The 21,341-nt window shown below is 44.3% G+C and overlaps 1 protein-coding gene across 2 annotated transcripts; it reads left to right on the top strand.

Moving 5' to 3' along the window:
* The first annotated feature begins 2,063 nt into the window (after positions 1-2,063).
* Tent5c (terminal nucleotidyltransferase 5C) lies at positions 2,064-20,991 on the top strand. Of its 2 annotated transcripts, none has more exons than XM_076861985.1 (2): positions 2,064-2,106; positions 19,788-20,991. In XM_076861985.1, exon 2 carries the CDS (start codon positions 19,816-19,818, stop codon positions 20,989-20,991), a length of 1,176 nt encoding a protein of 391 aa, XP_076718100.1. In that variant the 5' UTR covers positions 2,064-2,106; positions 19,788-19,815. The 2 variants fall into 2 exon arrangements, with proteins under 2 accessions (XP_076718100.1, XP_076718099.1); XM_076861984.1 differs by lacking the exon at positions 2,064-2,106 and adding an exon at positions 3,808-3,843.
* The last annotated feature ends 350 nt before the right edge of the window (positions 20,992-21,341 follow it).

The following is a 21,341-nucleotide window of genomic DNA, read 5'->3' as shown; positions in this document are numbered from 1 at the left end:
AAAAATATTGGCCTGAAGAAGCCAGAGAGGAAACGGATTTATTGGTGAGTTCTAGGTGGTCACTGGAAATCCAAGTCATATTTTCACTCTCCCAGAGACTCACTAGGATGTAGACAAAGCCACTGTGGAGGTTTTAAAATAGGTCCACAAATGCTTTGATGTTACTTTGTTTCTTGATCTGTATGCCAGTAACACAGGTTTGTTCAGTTTGTGAAAATTCACTGAGCTGTGCTTTTATGAGCTGTGTACTTCTACTCTGTGTATATGCAGGTAAAAATTGTACTTAAAATCAATATAAAAACTATGTTTAGTAGAGGGCATTTGAATAAATGTTTATAATGGTGATACACCATTCAAGACTTGAGAAACTGATGAATTAGGGGAATACCAAGCACTACACAAAAGATGTTTCTTGCCTGACAAAAGAACAGCAGAAATTCTTGGCTTCACTATAAGATTTCAAATAAAATATTGAGACATGAATATTTTTCAGAGTCACTGCTACAAAGAAGGCAAACTTGAATTTTAATGAATTTTGATCAATGATCAATTGATCAATTTTGATCAATGAATCTTGATCCTCTGGTTCCTCTCTTTCAGCTTTCCCAAGCATCAATCAAGAAATTACTAAGAATACAACAACAACAAGAGTCTTTAAACCATTTTGATTGGATAGGCTTATAGCAAAGGATTGGAATCTGGCAAAGAAGCACCAACAATCTTGGAAGTATAGCTTTAATATCTGGTTTCATGCCCAAGGAGCAGGACCTGGCAACTTCCTAGATTTCTTCCAGCTGCAGAATGCCATAGTAGAGAGAAGACAGTATATATTTTTAAAAAAAGGTGAAAAAAATTCTTAAAATGTCAAGTAATACCCCAGGAATAAAAAAGAAGCAAGGGAAAAATATACACATGTATGAATATAAGAAATTTCTCTGCTGCTTCTTGGTCCTCCCTTCTTCTTCACCAGAGTTATCTAATTTTTTTTTTTTTCAGGGAGTTGAACAAAATTTCATCTAAGCCAAAGTGAAACTAAAACATGCAAGATCAAATTTTAGATTAAGAACTTCTGCCCTTCCTTGAGGCTACCTGTGCAAATGGCATTCAGTCTAAAAGACAATGTAATTATTTTCATTAATTTTTCTTGTGATTGGAAGTTTATGGAAGGATGGTTGTTACTTGCACAAAGCCTTACAGGCAACAAAAGTTAAAACAAGTTTTTACGAGAAAACAGATCATCTTTATGACCTTAGGATAGGCAGGGATTTCTTAAACAGGACTCAAAATGCAAGTTATAAAAGATAAGCAATAAATTGGACTTACTTAAAATTAAGGATTTCCATTCATCAAAAGATAATATTAAAATAATAAAAAGGAGGTCACAGATTCGAGAAGGTATTTGTAATAGATATATTAGACAAAGAACCATTCAGGATATGAGGTCATTAAGACAGACAACTCTCCACAAATGCACAAAAGCTTTGAACAGACAATTACTAAAAGCATATCAAAATGGCCAAGAAGCATCTAAAACGTTGCTCAACAATCAGGGAAATGAAAAATTTAGATCACAATGAAATATGCATCCCCTTTTTAGATTAAAAATTGGACAGTACCAATACTGGAACAACCAGTCATCTCACATCACTAGTAGAAGATAAATAAAAGTTGAAATAAACAACATTGGCTACTATTGGGCATAAATAGCCCTTATATACACTTTATATCAAGTACTTAACCAACTAATACCTTTCCAAGTATTTTTTTTTTAACTTCATACTTATATAATCCTACAAAGCTGTCTCATTCTTGGTTCCATTCTGCAGATAGGAAATGGCAGTATATAAAGAGTTAATGACTTGTCCCAAGATCTCACAGATAGTTAAAATGGTGAATGAAGATCTCCACTCAAGTTAGTCTGAATTCAGAATCTGGGCGGTCAACCCCTTGCTACGGAATGAATGGACGGTGTCCAGGCCCCGCCTGCACGTTATATAACGTACACGACTAAGCCCTGTGGCATTCTGAGCAGGGCAAAAGCTATGGTGGTGGCCAGGATTGGTGATGGATTCCCTGAGGCTCCTAAGTCCCACTAACTGCACACAGGTGAGTGGCTCCCTGATGCCAGAGAACCACCAACTGCGCGCTTTCCCCAAGACCACTTTTTCACCTCCAGCCAATTTGCTTGGGGAATCATGAAGATCCCCGGCGCCCAGAAACTCTGCAGTTTTTTTCCCCCCGAACTTCACCAACACGTCGGAGGTAGGCGTGAGCGTCGGGCTCGCTCCTTACTTTTGCAGCCAAGGAGAAGCAGTGCGAAAAATTCCCAGAACCGAAGAAAAACAGGTCTGCGAAGGCGCAGGAAAAGCCCATGGCGGGAAGGTGAAGGTTTACACGAAAGGAATAGCAGCAGAAAAGAATTCAGAGGACAACAGAAAGAGAGGCGTCCCGGTAACCACCAAGTTCAAGCCCCGTTAACACGGCCCCTCTCTATTGCGCCTGCGCGGTGCTACCTCCCTTCCCACCCCGCCCCTTCCCGCCGCCGAAGATTTACTCGTCTCTCGGCAACCATTCAGCCGAGCAGCCAATCAGAGGGCTCCGTCCGCCCTGCCCTGCCGTCAGCGCCCCAGCGGAAGGATCCCGAGGGGCAGGCTCCGCCTCGCCCCGCCACTGGCTCCCTCGGGAGGGCCGGCCTTGGGGCGGGGGCAGGGGCGGGGGCGGCGGGCGGGGGCGTGGTCAGGCCGAATAAGAACGGAGGGGGCGGCGGCTGGACGGCTCACTCGGTGCCACTGCCTGGGGGCTGTAGTGACCGCGCCGCTCCTACGGGGGGCTGCCCACGCCAAGGACCAGCCTCTGTGGCCTTCTCTTCCACCTCCCAGGTGAGTACACGGTTTCCTCCTCCAAAGGTGCTAGGATGCAGCGGCGGGCTTCGAGGGTCCTTTCCCACCCAACGGTGCTCCAATCCTTGCAGTGCCTGCTGGGAAGCGCCGGGACAGGAGGGGAGGTGCGGACAGGTGCCCAGACCTAGAGCTGCTTTACCCTCCTGCTCCCGCGAAGAATGCCCCGTCCTTTACGCACCGCGCTCCCGAGAGCCAGGGAAGCTCCCAGAGCGCGCACTAAAACTTTTCCGAGACTGCGCCCCGGGCTTGGCAAACTTTAGCAAGTTCCTGCTCCAGGAGTCCGGCGGGCTGCGCGCTGGCCCGGCGCAGGCGGAGCGGCTAAGGAGCAAATGATGGGCGCCTTCAGCTCCTTCCTTGCCGAGGTCAGACAACGCCCCCTGCCACCCTTTGCGTGCTTGCGCTCCCGCGGGCTTGCCTCTGCGCTCCCGCGGACTCGTACGCCTCCTCGGAGCCGTCCGCCGAGAGTGAATTCGAATCCGGCGGTTTTAACAGGCGCAGTTGGAGACGCAGCGGTCTGGGACTTGCATCTGGCCGGGCAGGGGAGGGGTGCTTCCTAGGCTCGGTCCCAAGGCCTCCGTTTTAAGGAAAGGTCAGAGATCCTTCTTTGAATGTTCTTGGATTCATCCCACTTGAATGTGGACGCCGCGAAAGCAGCAGAGGGATCCAAGCGTGTGACTTCGGCACCGCGCGTCTCTCAGAAAGTTCTCGAGAATACCGTGTCTGTGAAACCTGGTTCCTCCCCTTTTGCGAATGAAACTTGCTTACCACCTAGGCTAAAAGCCATGGCGAGTCAGTTGACTCGGATAGCGGTGCCGACGGTGGCACCGAGGCGCGGCTGTCCCCGGAGGTGTCGCGTTCAGCGAACCCTTTCGCTCAAGTCGCAAGGCCAGAGGAGCCGAGTGGGAGGGGAGTAGGAGGAGGACGAGGAATTTGAAGAGCACAGGTTGGTAGCCTGTGTACCTAAACGGAACAGGCCGGCGGGCGAGGAAACCGAAGGGTGCCCCTCCAAGAGAGGGAGGGCTCCAGGGGAGATGCCTGGCGAGTTTCCCTTGAGAAAGCAAGACATTGCAACTGTTAGAGGTGGACCATTTCAGCCCGCTGGTTGTGCTTTAAAAAAAAAAAAAAATTACTTTTTATTTTATTTTTTTTTATGCAGAGGAAGCCTTCTGCAGGGCCCTAAATCCTTGTCTTAAGGGGAACCTGCTTCCTTTTAATTTTTTTTAAATTAGTTGTTGATAGACCTTTATTTTATTTATTTGCATGTGGTGCTGATAATGGAGCCCAGTGCTTCACGCATGCTAGGCAAGCGCGCTACCACTGAGCCACAATCCTAGCCCCTTTTATAATAATAATAATTATTTTTTTTAAAGATGGAGGTATCACATGCGTAGAATGAAATAGGTAAAGTGCTCTTACAGTAAACTTTTATCAAGACCGTGTATGTAATCCTTTGCATTGTGACAAATATTTGGTAGAAGGATTAGGAGACTGAACCATCCTAGGAAATAAAGTTAGGACTATTAAATCCTTCTAAAAAAAAAAGACCCGCTGGCTGCCCCAGCTGCCTTGCAGTGGGATGAGGGTGGCCATTGTTGGCCACACCAACCTTTCAACCTGAATAACTTGGCAAGGCAACAAGCCAGGAAGCAAGCCAGGCTGCGGATAGGGTAGTAGGAGAGCTTACCAAGAATTGTACTGTGCCTTAAATCCCCAGAGGTATTATTGAGGGATTGAGATCTGTCCCATTAGACCCTGCAGTTGAAGTGGGTGGGGCTTAGCAATGCTGACTTGGCTTTCTGGAAAGCTGTGTGAGCTGGACCAGCATGGGTTCTATTCTTTGACATTCTTGTTTAGGAAACTGGTAAACTTAGTATCTCTGGAGTCAGCTCTTAATTCAGATAAATGAAACCTTGTCTCTTAAAGTAGCCCATAGCTTTAGAGTACATATAGTCTCAATAAGTTTTTAGAAAGATTTGATATATTGTATATAATTGCTCAGGTAGCTGCAAGAAGTGTCCCATAAAACATCAAAGTTTTTAGATTTTTTTTTTCCTGCTAGGATACTCCTATATTGTTACCAAACAAAAGTTCATAACTTTTTAAGTTACTTTAGTGTGTTACACAGAACTAACAGCCACACTCTTCATGCTGTTTCTCCCACAATACCTGCCTTGTATCCAGAGATTAAATTCCTGTAACTCTGAAGGAAAGGATTTGGCTCTGGGCCTATTGGTCAGAATTAGTATGACTTAGTCCAGCACCAGGGGCTCTCCCTACTTAATGTCTTCAGACTTAAGCGGCCTCCCCCACCTACCCCTATCTCCCAGTAGTGCACACACTTAGCCCACATCCCCCATTGTTCAAGGCCAGGGCAGATTATGTACATCTTGCACTGCCCATCAGAGAACAGAGAATTCCTCCTACTTCTGAAAGTCCAAGGAACAGCTCAGCAATAAAGATAACTTAAAAGTGGACTGTGGTGCCCTTGTTCTCACAGTACCATTAACCGGACACATTTGATACAAAATTGGAAAACCTTTTTTTTTTTTTTTCTCCTGCTCCAGTAAGTAGTACCTTGTCTTCATCTTTCCTCTTTGATATGTTGTATTTGTGGATTGAGCCACTAAAGGCCAACTTGAGATCTCTGAACCTGGTAATGCAAAACCATTTTGCATTACCAGGAAGCCCCAAACTAGGTGCCTGAGTTAAGTTAAACTTTTGTTTAACTTTAAACGGCCTCTGGATGGTATCTGTTACTTTGTGAGCAGGTGTGGGTGTTTGGGGGTTAAGAGCAAGCAAGGCAGAGTCTGAGGAACTATTTGGGCTAAGACATTACTCTGAATAGATAAATTGTGCTCCTTTTTCTCATTGCCACTAAGGTAAATGACAATATAGAAAAATGCCTTCTGACACCTTGGTGTTTTAACTGTGGTACACTAAATTAACACAAATCCTATTATGGTGAAGCCAGCTCCTTCAAAGATGTGAGAGTGTGTTTAAAGTTCCTTGGACATATCAGTAGAGCTGATCTCTTAATAACATTTCCAGGACCTAAGGTTTCTCCAACTTTTTTTTTTTTTTTTAACTACATACATTATAAAGAAGCTTATATTTAGAATGTAAATGGTTTATAAAAGAAGCATCTTTATATAACCTATGTTAGTAAACTTTATGAATTGTTTCGAATTAATAGAATTTGTTCAGCTGGCCCCTGTGGCTCGTTCTAGAACTGTTTGCAGAACTTCTTGGAACAACAGGAAAAAAACAATATGAAGAAATAATTGCTGATGTTAAGCAACTCTCCGAGTAGGATGTTTTTTAGTTCCAGAGCATTTAAGAGTCTTGGTCACTAAACTGCGTAGAGTGCTCATTTCTTGGATAACAGTGATTGAGTCAGTAAGTAGTTAAGTGCTTCCTGGGTAGCGCCTCATGCCAGGTATTGAGGAGACCAAGGGAACTGTGTATAAAAAAGCCTGGGGAATTGCTCTGGATTCAGGAGAAGCTGGGTTGGCTGTTTTTAAGAACTCAGTTTTTTCAGTTTCTCAGCCCCTGGCATGTGGGCAGAGTCCCTTTTGCTTGTTGAGAAGGTGGCCTTACACACAGGATGCACTCCTTTTGTGTGGATACACATTCCGGTGAAGGTCAGCTGGCATTCCTTGCAAAAATGGAGAGAAACTCAAAGTGGGTTCTCTCCTGGTGGCCAAGGCGCTGAATGCTGCTTTCTGGATTAAAAGCTCCTGACCTCAAATACAGGGCAAATCTCAGGGTCTTCTTTTAAATGGGGGCCTCAGGGTGCAGGTTTGGAGCTGAGGGGCAGTGACTACCAACTCAACAACAGCTGCAACTCCTAAACCACTCCAGTTTGGTGCCCTTAAGCACTTTCCACACTTCCCACCCTCCCAACACCAGCCCCACAGGGCTCGCTCAGCCTTTCTCTCTCCATGTTCGCTCAGTTGCTGGTTCTGCTGATTCTTTTATTTTTTGTTTCCCGCTGTCATCACTGACCTGGTTTAGGGGCCTGTAGACAGCAGCTCAGTGAAAGCAACAGTGTGTCGCCTCTGGCCAATTCAGTGTTCGCATGTACCTGGAATGCCAGCAGCGTAAGAGCTCCTAGGACCAGCTGTTAGCTCTGATATCCCAGACTCCCTCCCAAGGATCTGTCCCTTTCTGACTATTCTTGGCCTCCTTTGCACAAGTCTTCTCAGTGGACCTGTCTTTTTTTGTGGAGTAAGTACTCAGATACTTGACCAAGTGAATACAACTGCTTTCTCACCATACTTTATTTTAATCCAGCTTTGGGCTCCTTGCACAGGTTTCGGACTGATCTTGTCCTGTCTTAAGAGTCCTCCTGTTCCACACCTCTCCTCTTTAGCACTTCATAGTTTTTCCTTGCATAGTACTTTCTAGTTTTTAAAATTTAATATTTAATTGAATGAGTATCCAAAGTCCCATATCTGTCTCCATTTTTACCCTCTGCAAGAGATTTGGAGAAAACCACCCTTCAAGAGCTGGATCTTGAATCACCCTTGCCATCACCTTGCCAACGTGAACCTTGCTTCATGTTGCCCTAAGCTTCTCTCAACCATCTTAGCCTTTTTAAGATGGAAGAAATCACCCTTTGCCTGCCTGGCTGCCCACCCTGCACTCCAAACATAGTTCAGGATGGGCACCGGGACTGCTGCTGCGGCCTAATCCTGTGTGGTCTTGGGTAGTTCTGTCTTTTACATGGAATAACCACATGGGGCTGCAATAGGAAGATTGAGCAGAAGAAGAGGTGAAGCAGACACTAATTAGGCTCCTGCTGTGGCTCTAGGTGCTTACCAAATGTTGCTCAGCTAGACACCAGCTCTGCAGATGTGTCCCATGTTTGGGTCCTTCATCGTCTTTATATTCACCTCCTCTCTGCCTCTCAAGCTGCTTCATTGTGGGGAGACCTGGATTCTGGTTCTGAGGGAGTCTTTACCTACTTTTTCAGGCTTCAGTTTCTTGATTACAATAAAGACAATAGACTAGACCAGGACTGCCTGATAGAAATACGGAAGGCACAGTTAACTCTTTAGTGGTCACATACAAGAGTAAATATAAGTAAAATTAATTTAAGTAAGATTTATCCCACCATGTCAAATAGAATTACTTTAATACGTAATTAATATAAAATTTAAGGGAAATATTTAACATTTCCTTTCTTCATACTGAGTTCTTGAAATCCAGTGTGTGTTTTTCACTTGCAAGTACACTTCTGTTTGGCCTTGCCGCATTTTAAGTGCTCAAGAGCCATACGTGGCTCATAGCTACTGTGTTGGACAGTGTTGGTCTGGACCATTTGCAAAAATGTTTCCCTCTTGATGGGCATGGTGGTGCCACCTGTAATCCCAGTTGCTTGGGAGGCTAGGAAGGAGGATTGCAGATTCAAAGGCAGCCTCAGCAACTTAGCAAGAGCCTGTCTCAAAATTTAAAAAAAGCGGGGGGTGGGGGTGGGGGCTGGGGATGGGGTTCAGTGGTTAAGTGTCCCTGGCTTCAATTCCTGGTACCAAAAAAAAAAAAAAAAAGTTTCACTTTTACATTCCTTACATTTTGGGTTTACATGTTTGGGAAGCAATAGTTAACCCAAGCTAATGGAAGAAGAGTGGGAACTAGAATATTAGCTCTATAAAGGCAGGGATCTTTGTTTCTTGCTTTCTTTTTAATATTTATTTTTTAGTTTTAGGTGGACACAATATCTGTATTTTGTTTTTATGTGGTGCCGAGTTTCTTGCTTTGTGATGTAGCATAAGCTCCTAGGACTCAGAACACAGTAGATACTCAGGTGATTAAAAGAATGAGAGGAGATTCAGTTGATGTTCCAATAATCATTCACCCTAGGAGTCATACTGGACACCAAAACACAGGATGTCTGATTGCTAGTCCAGTGCCCTCCTTGTTTTCTTAGAGTTTCTTAGAGAATAACCATAAGGAAAGAGAATTTCACAGAACAGCACATAAAATCTTTTGAGAATGGTAAAGGGTCAGGGCTCAGTTTATCAACAACTCAATTTTACCAACAGTCTACTGACAATTAAAATTTGAATGAATATTCAAGAGGGTGTAACTTTTAGGTCAAAGGTATTTATGAGCTATCTAGTGACAACATTGTTAATTAATTACTTGAATAAGGCTTTTTAAATGACAGTCACCCCAGGAAACTATATTCATGGGTTGTATGCTTCCACAGATATAGGGATACCAAAGATGAAGTAATTTGACCACCTCATGTGTCATGGGTACAGATAAGTACCTCATCTATGTAATTGCTCCTTCACTTTAATCCCACCCTAATTTCTATTACCCAGCGCCATTTTAATGTCAGAGGGTCGATGAAATATCACTCAGGCTGCTGCCATGTCCAGTACGTAGAAATCAAATATCTGCTACTCCCAAACCCCTCATGCAACACAACTGAACGGACTGTTTGTGTAATTAGCATTTGCAATGAAACCGAGGCCAGCTCACACTTAGATATTTGTGAATGCATTTCTATGTGTGTCTGACTGTGATAAGTGCTACATTTGAGGATCTAAGTATTGCTTGTCCCTTTCCTGATAAAGCCCAGGGAGGCTGCTTAGTGACTGGACAGAACTTTTAGCTGACTGAAGTCTTTGTGTTGAACAACTGACAACCATTCAAAGTTCTAAGCTGGAGAGTTAGATGGTTAAAAAAAAAAAGCCTGTGGAAACAACCTCTGACAAAACCTGTAGCCTGTCAGCTCTTACACCCAGTGGATTATGACTCGGTCATCGGTGCAGTAAACAGTCTCTAGGAACCTCCTATTTTTCTCAGTCTAGTCCATCTCTGAAATAAAAAGGCCAGTTCTGAGGAGCTCTTCAAATGAATTCAAACCAGTAACATCTCTGATTGAGAAATGTTGGGTAGTGCCAGGCATGGTGGTGCATGCCTGGAATCCCAGAGACTGAGGCAGGAGGATCTCAGGTTCAAAGCCAGACTCAGCAACTTAGCGAGGCCCTAAGCAACTTAGTGAGACCCTGTCTCTCTCTCTCTCTCTCTCTCTCTCTCTCTCTCTCTCTCTTTTTCTCTCTCTACACACACACACACACACACACACATATACATATGTATGGCTGGGGATGTTGCTCAGTGCTTAAGTGCCCTTTAGTTCAATCCCTGGTCCAAAAAAAAAAAAAAAAAAAGGAGAAGAAAAAGAAATGTTGGGGAGTACCAGATAGCAGCAAAGGTTATTTCCTGTTCAATTTGTATATGGGAGGGAAAAAAATAAGATGCCTGTGTTCTGACCTTGTTGCTATTTACATTTGCAACAGCTTTAAGATGTCCCTTTCAGTATTTGCACTTCTGAAACATCCCCGTTGGACTATCTGGGCCAGTGTTTTGATTCTGCTTTGTGCTATTTTGCAGCCCCAGCATTAGTTCTTCCAGCGTTATCTCTCCGCCCACACTTGCTTAGGCATCCTATTTTGAAAGTGGTGAAGACACTTTCTGTTTGGAGTCGTCTTTGGGTGGTGTCCCCATGGACAGCCCCGTCACTGATAACCATGCAGAGTAGGTGTGGGCATCAGTGGGAAGTGAGACTCTGCGAAGGTCCCCCAGACTCGAAAGGTCCAGGGCATGGCTAGCAAGGCAGCACACCCTGCCTTGGTTTCAGTCCAGGACTCTGCCGTGGGAATCCAACCAATTCTTTTTGACTCTAGTAAACATCAGGGTGAAGTGACTGGGAGTCTGCTGATAACCCTGAGAAAATGGACTGAGGCCTCCAGCTGAATGTGATGGAGCTGAGAGGGAGAAGGGACCATCTGGGAGGCTCTGTATGTCACCAGCTTAGAAATGTTTTCTCTGGGCACAGCTTTGTGGCATGGGCAAGAGCTGAGGTAGAGTGGGTTGTGGGTATTTGAGTGGGACGATCATAAAAATAACCTCTGGAGGAAAAATTAACATAGAATACATTTTATTGTCTTTTTCAAAAATAAAACAACGTTTTATGTAGTTCTATTGATTTGGACCATCTGTCATCCAGAGACTTATTCCATGCACATAAAACACATGTGAGTGCCTCTGTTATCTATAACTTTTATTATTATTATTATTGTTATTATTATTATTATTATTATTATTATTATTATTATCATTATCATTTTGTACTGGGGATTGAACCCAGGGGCATTTTACCCCTGAGCTACTTCCCCATCCCTTTTTATTTTGAGGCAGAGTCTCATTAAATTGCTTTAGGCTGCCCTTGAACTTGTGATCCTCCTGCCTTGGCATCCTCAGTTACTGGGATTATGGGCATGTGCCACTGCACCCAGCTATCTGTAACTTTTTAGGGTGTTTGGGGGCTGTGGAGGAATCTCTGGCATGTGACCCTCTCTGTAGTAGTGGGGCCAGGCCTGACAAGGGGCTGGCTGCAGGTGGACAAAAGGTGTCCTCTGCCTGCCCTGGTCCTTGATAATTTCTGGTCTTCACCTCCAAAGAATTGCAGGAATAGGGAAGATTTCTCTTCTGAACACTGAATACGTATTCACCTGAGTTTTTCTCCTTTTTGCCAATTTACCTGCCGTTGTATATGTGAAGTAGCGTGTCCTGATGTCTGTGGTCATCCAAGTGTATAATCTTTCTCTCCTGAGAAAGAATCAGCGTGTCAAACTGTAAGCAGGTGGGGAAGGTGACAGGTGTCCCTTCCCAGGTTTGGCATTTTCAAGTTTGTCTGTCCAGGGCTCTGTTTTCAGTGTTGCCCCAGCAATCCTTCCTGGGCCATCCCTGGAGTCCTGTGAGTCCCTGCAAACTTACCTCCCTCTTCTCTGTAGCTCCCCTTGAGTTACCAGGCTCTTTGATCTAACAGAGTTACCCTCTGGTCTGTAGGGAGTGTCCTGTTCTGTTGCCTTATCAACAGATCAACACTCCTGATCTTCCAGCCACCAGAGCGAATCCCAGGAGCCATTCCTTTATTCTGTGAACAAAGCATGTACCTTAGGTATCAGAATCAGAATCATTCCATTCCTAAAAACCTCTCTATTGTGCCAGGATTTTTTTTTTCCCTCTCAGTGCTTCTCAGGCAAGCTGACCAACTGACTCCTTCCACTTGGGGCTTCTCTCTCTTGTGGACTTGCTTTCTCAAAAATCATTCCCGCCCTGCTACCCAGCCAGCGTTGTGGAGTTCCCTTAAAAGTTGGGAGGCCTTCATCTTGCAGCCATTGTTCCTTTAAAACAAACATTACCATTAACAAATAGCAGGTCTGTCCTTAATTTCAATTCTGATTGCTCCAAGCAGGCTAGATATACCCCCCAGAGAGCCAGTTTCTGTTCTGAGGGCTGTTAGATACTTCACTTCCAAATGCTGCCCTGCCTGTAGCACCTGCTCCGGCCCCACTCCACTCAGGACAACTTAGCCTATCTAGCAAACTTCTGCCCTACCATCTTATTAAATCATCTTCCTATTTTACTTCTGTTTATTTCCATCTCCTTTCTATGAATGCCCGAGCAACTAGCTCTTCTGAAAATCCTCCCTCCTCTCTGAATGTATACCTGCCAGAGCTGAACGACCTTCTAGCAGCCTCAAATCCTATCTCTGCCATTTACCAGCCATGCGTCCTGGGCAGTTCACAATTTGCCTATCTTCTTTGTTCCCAGTTTCCTCATCTGTCAAGGAAGGGATAATGACATTTCCTTTACTGAACTTCTGTAGAAACAAAATGGATTGATCCAGATCGAGTCCTGACAGCCCTGTCTCACTGTGTACCTGGAATGCTATCAAATACAGCTTAGTGGCCAAACATTAAATCTCATTTGGTGTCCCCTGGCATGGCTTCGGCTATGCAAAGCACCTCTGGAGGGCCCTGCCTTTGCCAGTACCTGATGGGAGCTTCTGGGGAAGTGGTAAAATTTACCCTGTGAGAAAGGATGTGGGCAGAACTAGAAGATGTTTATGTTATGAAACAACCAATATGTAGCCCTATTGAGAAGTGGGATTTCTCAGACACCACTGCCAACAAGTTATCTCCCCTGGGGTCTCTCTGAGGGCCACCTCTAAACCACCATGGTGTTTCTTGCTTCACTAGAATCTGCACAAAAGCAAGGAGCGGAGGGCGGCTGACTCAAGCTTGGTTGTCTTCCACGTGGGCAGTGGGGACAGGAGCCAGTGGAACGGTGAAGTTCCACAGTCATAGTTCACAGAAGTTTGCTTTTTCTTGTTTTGATTAGGGTCCAATAAGATCTTTGTTTTACAAAAGACTGCTTTAGTAGTGGCAAGAACCGGTCCTCCAATGCACATGAGGGTTTGTGATGTTCTCACTAGCCTCTCCCCACCTCCCACCCACCATGGCACCAGGGCTTGGTAGAGGGAGTCACCATTTTTCGAGAGTGGTCTGGAGCCAAGGACCTGGAGTCAATACACTTTGTCTCTTTTGCACCTTATCAATTTGTTCAAAAGGAACAGTTGTAGCTTCCTCATACTCGCTCCTTTTGAGGATTAAATGAGAATCCACGTGAAGTGGCTCATTCAGTAGTTTGCTCTTCTACACCCCTCTACATGCTTCATTTTATAAGTGAATAAGAAATAGGCCTGGGCACACCTATAATCCTAGTGGCCCAGGAGACGGAGGCAGGAGGATCAGGAGTTAGTTCAAAGCCAGCCTTAGCAACTTAGTGAGGCCCCTAAGCAACTCAGTGAGGCCCTGTCTGAATGAAATACAAAAAAGGGCTGGGGTTGTGGCTCAGTGGTTGAGTGCCCTTGAGTTCAATCCTTAGTCCAAAAAAAAGAAGAAGAAGAAGAAGAAGAAGAAATAGAAATAGGCCTGGAGATGTAGCACCTATTCTCTCCACTCACTAAGGAAAGTCAAGCAAGGTTATGATGAAGTCCATTGCCAGCCATTCTTACTTCTGCTTAAATTCTCTAGCTTTTTATATGCAATGAAATAATCTTTTGTTGCCCAAAGCATCTTTTGTTGCACATGGGGAGAGGAATCTGTGTAGAAGAGGTGGGGGAAGACCCACAGGCAGCCGAGTCCCTCTGGGCCAGGAGTCGGGGCTGGTAGGTGTCCTTGTTCTACAAACAGATGCTCCTTACGTGGAGTCTGTGTCCAGGCTTAGTCCACTGCCCATGGATGGCTCCTGCCCTGATCTAGGAAGATCCACATTTTTGAGGTCATATCCAGAATAGTGAAAGGAAATTTTGTTACCAAGGGAATGTTGAAATGTGTGTGTGTGTTTCTTTTTAAACCTGCACTAGGGGCAGAAGCAGAGGGTGCTGCGCAGTCGCCTCTGGGCTGGATGGAGGGCTTCAGTACCTTGAGCCTTCACTCAAGCCTCAGTTTCCCTGGACTTTGGACAAAGCTTTCACGTTAAATACGACAGACTTAAATATTCCGTCTTTAACTGCGTAGGTGTGTCTCCACGTGTGCCCCAAACCCTTTGTATGATTTTCATGTCTAATGCCAGGAACAGAAGAGAGGAATCAATGTCAGTAGTAGTCTGATCTCCAACTGGTGCATCTGCCTGTCACTCATGCCCACCTGAGTCCCTTTGTGACTTTGTAGTCTCGGTCACCCTTGTTTCTGGAGTTAATTGGCAACATAAGCTATGTTGCAGACTAGAAGTAGCTTTTCTCCCCTACTGAGGCACGAAACATAGGCTTTTAGATCAACCTGCCTTGCACAGCTGTGTCCCAAGCCGTAGGAAATACTAAGTTCGACATTCGCCTTGTGCTTAGTTTAACCTTGAGCTTAGTTTAACCTTCTGGCCTAGTTTTTCCTCTTCCTTTCCACTTTTGCTGCTCTTTCTGCAAACCTGTTTTCTTCTGATGTGTGTGTATTCTGCATTTCTGCTACAGCCAGATAACAGGGAACCCAAGGGTTTCTAAGATAGTTGTTCATCAGGAGTCAAACCTTGCAGAAGAGTAACTAGCTTGAATGGAGCAGGCAGCGGGTTTTTCTGGCTTCTCTGAAGTACCTGGATTTGCAAATCAATGACAAGTGTGGTTTCCACCTTTGCCAACTTCTGTGGCTTCATCTTAAATACTGGTCTGAATTTATTAGACTTCAAATTAATTTGTTTTTCTAGCCACTATTTTGTTCAATTCTGCTAACTGGGATTGGCCTCTAACCAGGGCCTTTCAGGAGTTGGGAATGTGTGTTTCATGTGATTCTTTTATGTGGGGATTATATCAATGTTGATTTAAAGTGGGTAATTAAAACTAGAACTGTTCATCGAAGCTCCAGTGTATAATATAAGCACTAAGGGCCTTATAACTTGGATTTATTTTTGTAAGACCAGTGTTTGTCTAAGTAATTTGAAAATGTACTTGTGGTATTTGAAATCATTTGAAATCATTGGGTTGAGTGGAAATGAAGAATTTCTCTTTAATAGATACAAAGTGCTTATTTTAGGTTTTTTTCTAAGGAATTAAGATTTTAATATGAAACTGGTCTAAACTCATTTCTTCAATTGGTTCAGCTTCTCTATACCTAAGTTACAATAAATTGAGAGAATTAAAAACTACACCATGGCTTGGCCGTTGTCCATATGCCACACTGTGCTTTTATATGAACTCCTTTTTTTTTTCCCCAAAAAAGTTAACTCCATTATTCACCATGTATGGGAGAAGTTGGCATGGAAGATGCCAACTACTGGCACCTTGGATTCCTGGAAAGTGTTTATTGTATTTATTAAAGTTCTTGCAAATGTAGCCAGTCATCCACATAACAATATCACAAGGGGAGTTATAATATGTTTGAAGTAAAAATAGCAGTTCTGTGAAAGTGGAAGACATTGTTGGATAATATAGAAGAGTTAGATGAGATGGCTTACTCATGAGTTTTTTTTTTTTTTGAAAAAATAAACAATGGATATTTTTTTTAAAGTACATAAGTAGAAACTGGACTGAAAGACCTTCCAAAGGAAAAATAGTCCCTCCCCTTGCCACACCTGTGGAGAGCAACATTTCTGGGCTGGCAGGAGAGCTTCCAAGTGTGACTTTTGGTCCATGGATATGGGAAAAGTGGGGATAGGCTGGGGACTGAATAAATGAAATAAGGTGGAAATGGCTGGAAGGCTCTTAAGGGAAATTTTTGGAATTTACATTCTGATATTTTAATTTTTCATCAACCTATTCCCATATAGGCCCCAAATTCAAAGCATACAAAAATAATTTTTTTCTCCTCTGTCTCCCAAACTATTGGTGGCATTTCATGTAGACTGAGTTACTTCTTGTAACTCTTTTCAGAGATTTTATGTGCTTGTATAAGCACAAACTTGTACACATACTTGTACTTGCTTTTCTATTCATGAGCCTTGAGTTTTTCACGTTCGTGGAGATAGAGCTGCTACTATTCTTTTGAACAGTGTACATGTTTGTTTACAGTTGTGCGTGTGCATCAAATCATTTAACCATCTTTTATTGATGAATAACTTGCAGCTTTCTAAATAATTCTCCAGGGAATATCTCTGTGCATACTTGCAAGTATACTCAGAGGACAGAATTCAAAGTAGTCTTAGTTGATGTAGAATTGCTTCATCAAAGAGTATGTCCACTTAAGTTTCGTATTCTTTCGAGAGAATCTCTGGGCAGTAGGCTGGAGGTGTCTGCTTTCCCACATGTCGGACTTAATGATTTTTGCCAATATGATAGATGAAAATGATAATTAGGGTTTTAGTTTACCCATATCTTAAGTAAGGTTGAAGGTATTATGTGTTTGAGTCACTGTTCATATTCTTTGCCCCCTCATCTGTTGGATTCCGGTATTTCTCACTTGTAGGAGTTTCTGAGGAAATGAAAATTTTGCCTAACATTAAAAATATTTTCCTAGACACATTATCTGGCTTCTTTATGGTGTTTTTACCATAAGGACACTTATTTTATATTGTCAAATCTATCAGTTTTTGTGGCTTTTAGGTTTCATTTGCTAATTTAGAAAGGATTGCCAACTCTGTATATGCATATGTAGGTCTATGTGTTTTTATTTCCACAGTACTCTTAGAACTTCATCCTTTTATACTTAAGTCTTTGATTTAACCATCTGTATCCTAGTTTGGCTTGAGAGAGGGAGTCACCTTTATTTTTTCTTGTTTAACTCTAGATGACCATTCAGATATCTGGGGATTTGTTTTTCCTTCCCTGTTTTGAAATACCTCTTTTATGTTATTCTCAACCTCCTCCTGTATTTGATTTTATGTCTAGGTTTTTAAAATTCTGTCCTAACAATTTCTCTTTTTGTGCTGATAACATGCTGTTTGGTCATTCTGGCCTTAGGATGCCTCTTACAGGCTAGTGGTTATACATGTTTCCTAACTTTTTCCTGGCTATTACTGCCCCTCTTCTCATTTGAACCTTGCAAAATCTCAGTCTCAAACAGATCCTGACTTTGAATTTACTAAAACGTCACAGATTTTTAAATATATGAAAATTACTCACATACGTTCCTTTTACCCCTAAAGAAAGAGTTTTAGGGGTTTTTAGGGTTTTAGATCCTCTCTGGTCTCAGATGCTCTCCTCTCAGTTTGAGAACATGTTCTAGCATAGTAGTTCTGACTTTAGCCCTACATGACCTCTTTATTTTTTTAACAATATCTTTTAAAAAAGGTATGAGTCAAAAGTCATTCCTAAAATTCTCTGCAAAATTACCAAGGTTCTTCCTAAAGGTTTTCTTCAATTGTTAAGTGATAGCATTGTGGTTTCTCAGCCGTATGATACCTGCAATACACCTCTCATACCTGTAGGATACACGTGAATGTCCAACACCCAACAAGATAACAATGTAAAGCAGGCGGTATTTCTGTAGTTCCAACACAGGTCACCAGATCATGGAGAGTCTAGCTGTGTCTCAAACCAAGGCCTGAACCCTGCCTTCGTGTAAGCATTTGACTCATTTGAGGCACAGGCATGTTGTATGCTATCATAAAAGGGGCCACAGCTGAGTATACAGAGAACATGGAGAAAAGAGAACACAACTGTCCCAAATCTAGCTTGAAACCAAGTTCCAGCTGTACTGGCCGTTAAGTATTCTATCACAGACTTTGCTTGGTACCTGTAACTTAGCAGCACCTTGGTAGGAGGATCTAAATAGCCTGGAGCTTTATAAAGCTGTTCAAAGAAGCTGGAGGTAAACTTGTATCTTCTTGGCATCAAACTTGTTCTTCTGTAGCAAGCAAGAACCCTCTAGGGTCTGCCTGGAGCCTGCCCTACTCTTGTGGTCAAGCTCCCCATTATCAGCTGAGTGGATCCTTGTCCCTTAACTCGGATCCTAAAGGGCCACCATGATCTGGCCTGAAGAGTGGCTCATGGGGCCACTGGACACTTGCCATTTCTAGCTGCGAGCTGCTTTTCTTTCCTGGGCCCCAGCTGAAAGCTCATTTGCCTTCCTTGTTGGCTTGTGTCCCGTCCCTGGAAATGAACTCTCTTGTGGCCTTCCTGTTCACCCCAGTCAAGGGACATTCTCTCTTCTGCCTTCATGTTACATTTACTTCATGATGGGGACTCTTCGCTGTGTGCCTGGCAGTGCCCGGACACTGAGTGACAACCCTGGGGAATCCCTGGCACCTGGGCAAGGCCAGAAATCCATGTTGGAACCTGGGAGAATGCCCGCCGATGTGCATTCAAAAGCAGCAGCTTCCAGATAATGAAACTGCCCTGGATTTTGTGTGAGGGGGTGGGGTGGGGGGTCAGAAAGAGCAGGGTGGGAAAGCTATTCTTGGTGAAATCTGAGGATAGCCCTGGGACCCTCTGTTTCAGCTTTTTTCCTCATCTAGCTAACCACCTCCTCACAGGGGTCCACAGGCTCTTTGGCTTTTTAACACATGAGTATTTGTTTCTGTATATTAGGATTGTATACATTAGGATTTCCAGGGACCTGTGGCGTGTGTCTCCTTTCTTTGAAAAGTGCGACACAGTTGAAATTTACTTTGGAAACTTTGTGGTTCTAGCAAGTGCCGTGTGAGAAGCGATGTTTTCCTCACGTTACTCAGTGATAATACTTTGTTCTTTTTGCATAGTTTCAAGGTGCTCTTTTTCAAAATACAGTTGAATGATCCCACTGCCCAGAGGGTGTTTGCCATGTCCCATGCTGAGCATCCTTAGGGGAAGGATGGTTTCCAGTACATAGTTGACCTTTGATTGACCAGAAATTTTGCCCTTGAAACGACTCCTCAGATCTGTCCTGGATGATGGAAGAATTTGTTATGGGACAGGCTGCTCCCTTAAGTGAAAGGAACATGGGAATCTTGCTAAGGAAGTGTGCTTTGTTGTAGCAGAGAATGGTCAGACTCCCACTTTTTGGTGAGGCTGTAATCCAGAGTTGAGACTGTGTCTTTTCATGGGGTGAAGACTCTATGCATGTGGGCGTGTGTGTGTGTGTGTGTGTGTGTGTGTGTTCTGTGTGGGTGTTTTGTACAGTTTATATGTCAGCCAGCTCGAGATGTGGTTAGGAACCCAAAGCAAGAGAGGTAACTTTCACAGAAACCAGGGAAAATTAGCCAAACATGCACTTTTTTTTGGTCTTATAGGCTCCTTATTGAAGACTGTTGTGTTTTGTTTACTTGGGGTTTACTCAGTTTGTCTGCTTTTCTTCACACAAACCTAGCACCTCCCACCCCCACACAGACAAAACTAGCAAAATAGCAGCAGCAAAACTAGAAACCCACACCAGACAAGGTGATGGCATCGTCCAGATTGGTATAGGATGGAGTCTGTGCATTTGTCCTCATTCCGTGTAGGTACCATTCTTGACATGTTCTTTAATTCATTTAATCCCAGTGGCTCACCACAACAGAGTCGGGTGCGAGCGATCGCAGCGTCACAGGAGAATGTTCAGACGTTAATCGTATCTGTGAGGGCTTTGAGATGCTCTGCCGTGTTAAGGTGAACCCTAACTGTTTCTCACCCCTCGCTTTCAGTTTCCCCGGCCAGAACATCCCCCCCGCGATGGCCGAGGACAGCAGCAGCACCAGGGAGTGCGTGTCCTTCAGCGTGCTCAACTGGGATCAGGTCAGCCGGCTGCATGAGGTCCTGACTGAGGTCGTGCCCATCCACGGACGAGGCAACTTTCCAACCTTGGAGATAACCCTGAAGGACATCGTCCAGACCGTCCGCAGCCGCCTGGAGGAGGCGGGCATCAAAGTGCAGGACGTCCGGCTGAACGGCTCTGCAGCTGGACACGTTTTGGTCAAAGACAACGGCTTGGGTTGCAAAGACCTGGACCTGATCTTCCACGTGGCTCTTCCCACCGAGGCAGAATTTCAGCTGGTCAGAGATGTGGTTCTGTGTTCCCTTCTGAACTTCCTGCCCGAGGGCGTGAACAAGCTCAAGATCAGCCCGGTCACCCTCAAGGAGGCCTACGTGCAGAAGCTGGTGAAGGTTTGCACGGACACAGACCGCTGGAGCCTGATTTCCCTCTCCAACAAGAACGGGAGGAACGTGGAGCTCAAGTTTGTCGACTCCATCCGGCGTCAGTTTGAGTTTAGTGTGGACTCTTTCCAAATCATCCTGGATTCTTTGCTCTTCTTCTACGATTGCTCCAGTAACCCCATCTCTGAGCACTTCCACCCCACCGTGATCGGGGAGAGCGTGTACGGGGACTTTGAGGAAGCCTTCGACCATCTGCAGAACAGACTGATCGCCACCAAGAACCCAGAAGAAATCCGAGGCGGGGGACTTCTTAAGTATAGCAACCTTCTCGTGCGGGACTTCAGGCCCACGGACCAGGAGGAAATCAAGACTCTTGAGCGTTACATGTGCTCCAGGTTTTTCATTGACTTCCCAGACATCCTCGAACAGCAAAGGAAGTTGGAGACCTACCTTCAAAACCACTTCGCTGAAGAAGAGAGAAGCAAGTATGACTACCTCATGATCCTTCGCAGGGTGGTGAACGAGAGCACCGTGTGCCTCATGGGCCATGAACGCAGGCAGACCCTGAACCTCATCTCTCTCCTGGCCTTGCGCGTGCTGGCAGAACAGAACATCATCCCCAGCGCCACCAACGTCACCTGTTACTACCAGCCAGCTCCTTACGTCAGCGATGGCAACTTCAACAACTACTATATTGCCCATCCTCCAGTTACCTACAGCCAGCCTTACCCTACCTGGCTGCCCTGTAACTAACCTTGAGACCTGAGGGTTCCTGCAGTGGGAACCCTGTAGGGCAAGGGCTCTCAGGTAGGGGAGCCTCCTCCTAGATGTAGGTGTTTGGCTTTTAAAGGGGAACTCAGCTCTGATTCTGCTTTTTTTTTTTTTTCCTTTGTGTACCCATTGGAATGGGTCTGCAGTATATCATGAGCCAACCCTAAAAAAAAAAAAAAAAAAAAAAAGACCCATATAACAGTGCCACTTTGGAAAATGCTATAGGAAGTGTGACCTATCCACATCTTTCCAAGATAGACACTAACCTGTCACATCCCAAAGGTCAGCACATGGGGTTTTGAGCTCTGTGCAATACTTGGGATTGGGAGTGC

This window comes from Callospermophilus lateralis, chromosome 7, assembly GCF_048772815.1.
Source record: "Callospermophilus lateralis isolate mCalLat2 chromosome 7, mCalLat2.hap1, whole genome shotgun sequence".
Classification (NCBI taxonomy): Eukaryota; Metazoa; Chordata; class Mammalia; order Rodentia; family Sciuridae; genus Callospermophilus; species Callospermophilus lateralis.
The sequence above is the reverse complement of the archived record's forward strand: the minus strand, read 5'-3'. Positions and strand labels throughout refer to the sequence as shown.

Excerpts from the sequence above, each read along its gene's own strand:
- Tent5c (XM_076861985.1), top strand. The coding sequence starts at position 19,816 with ATGGCCGAGGACAGCAGCAGCACCAGGGAGTGCGTGTCCTTCAGCGTG.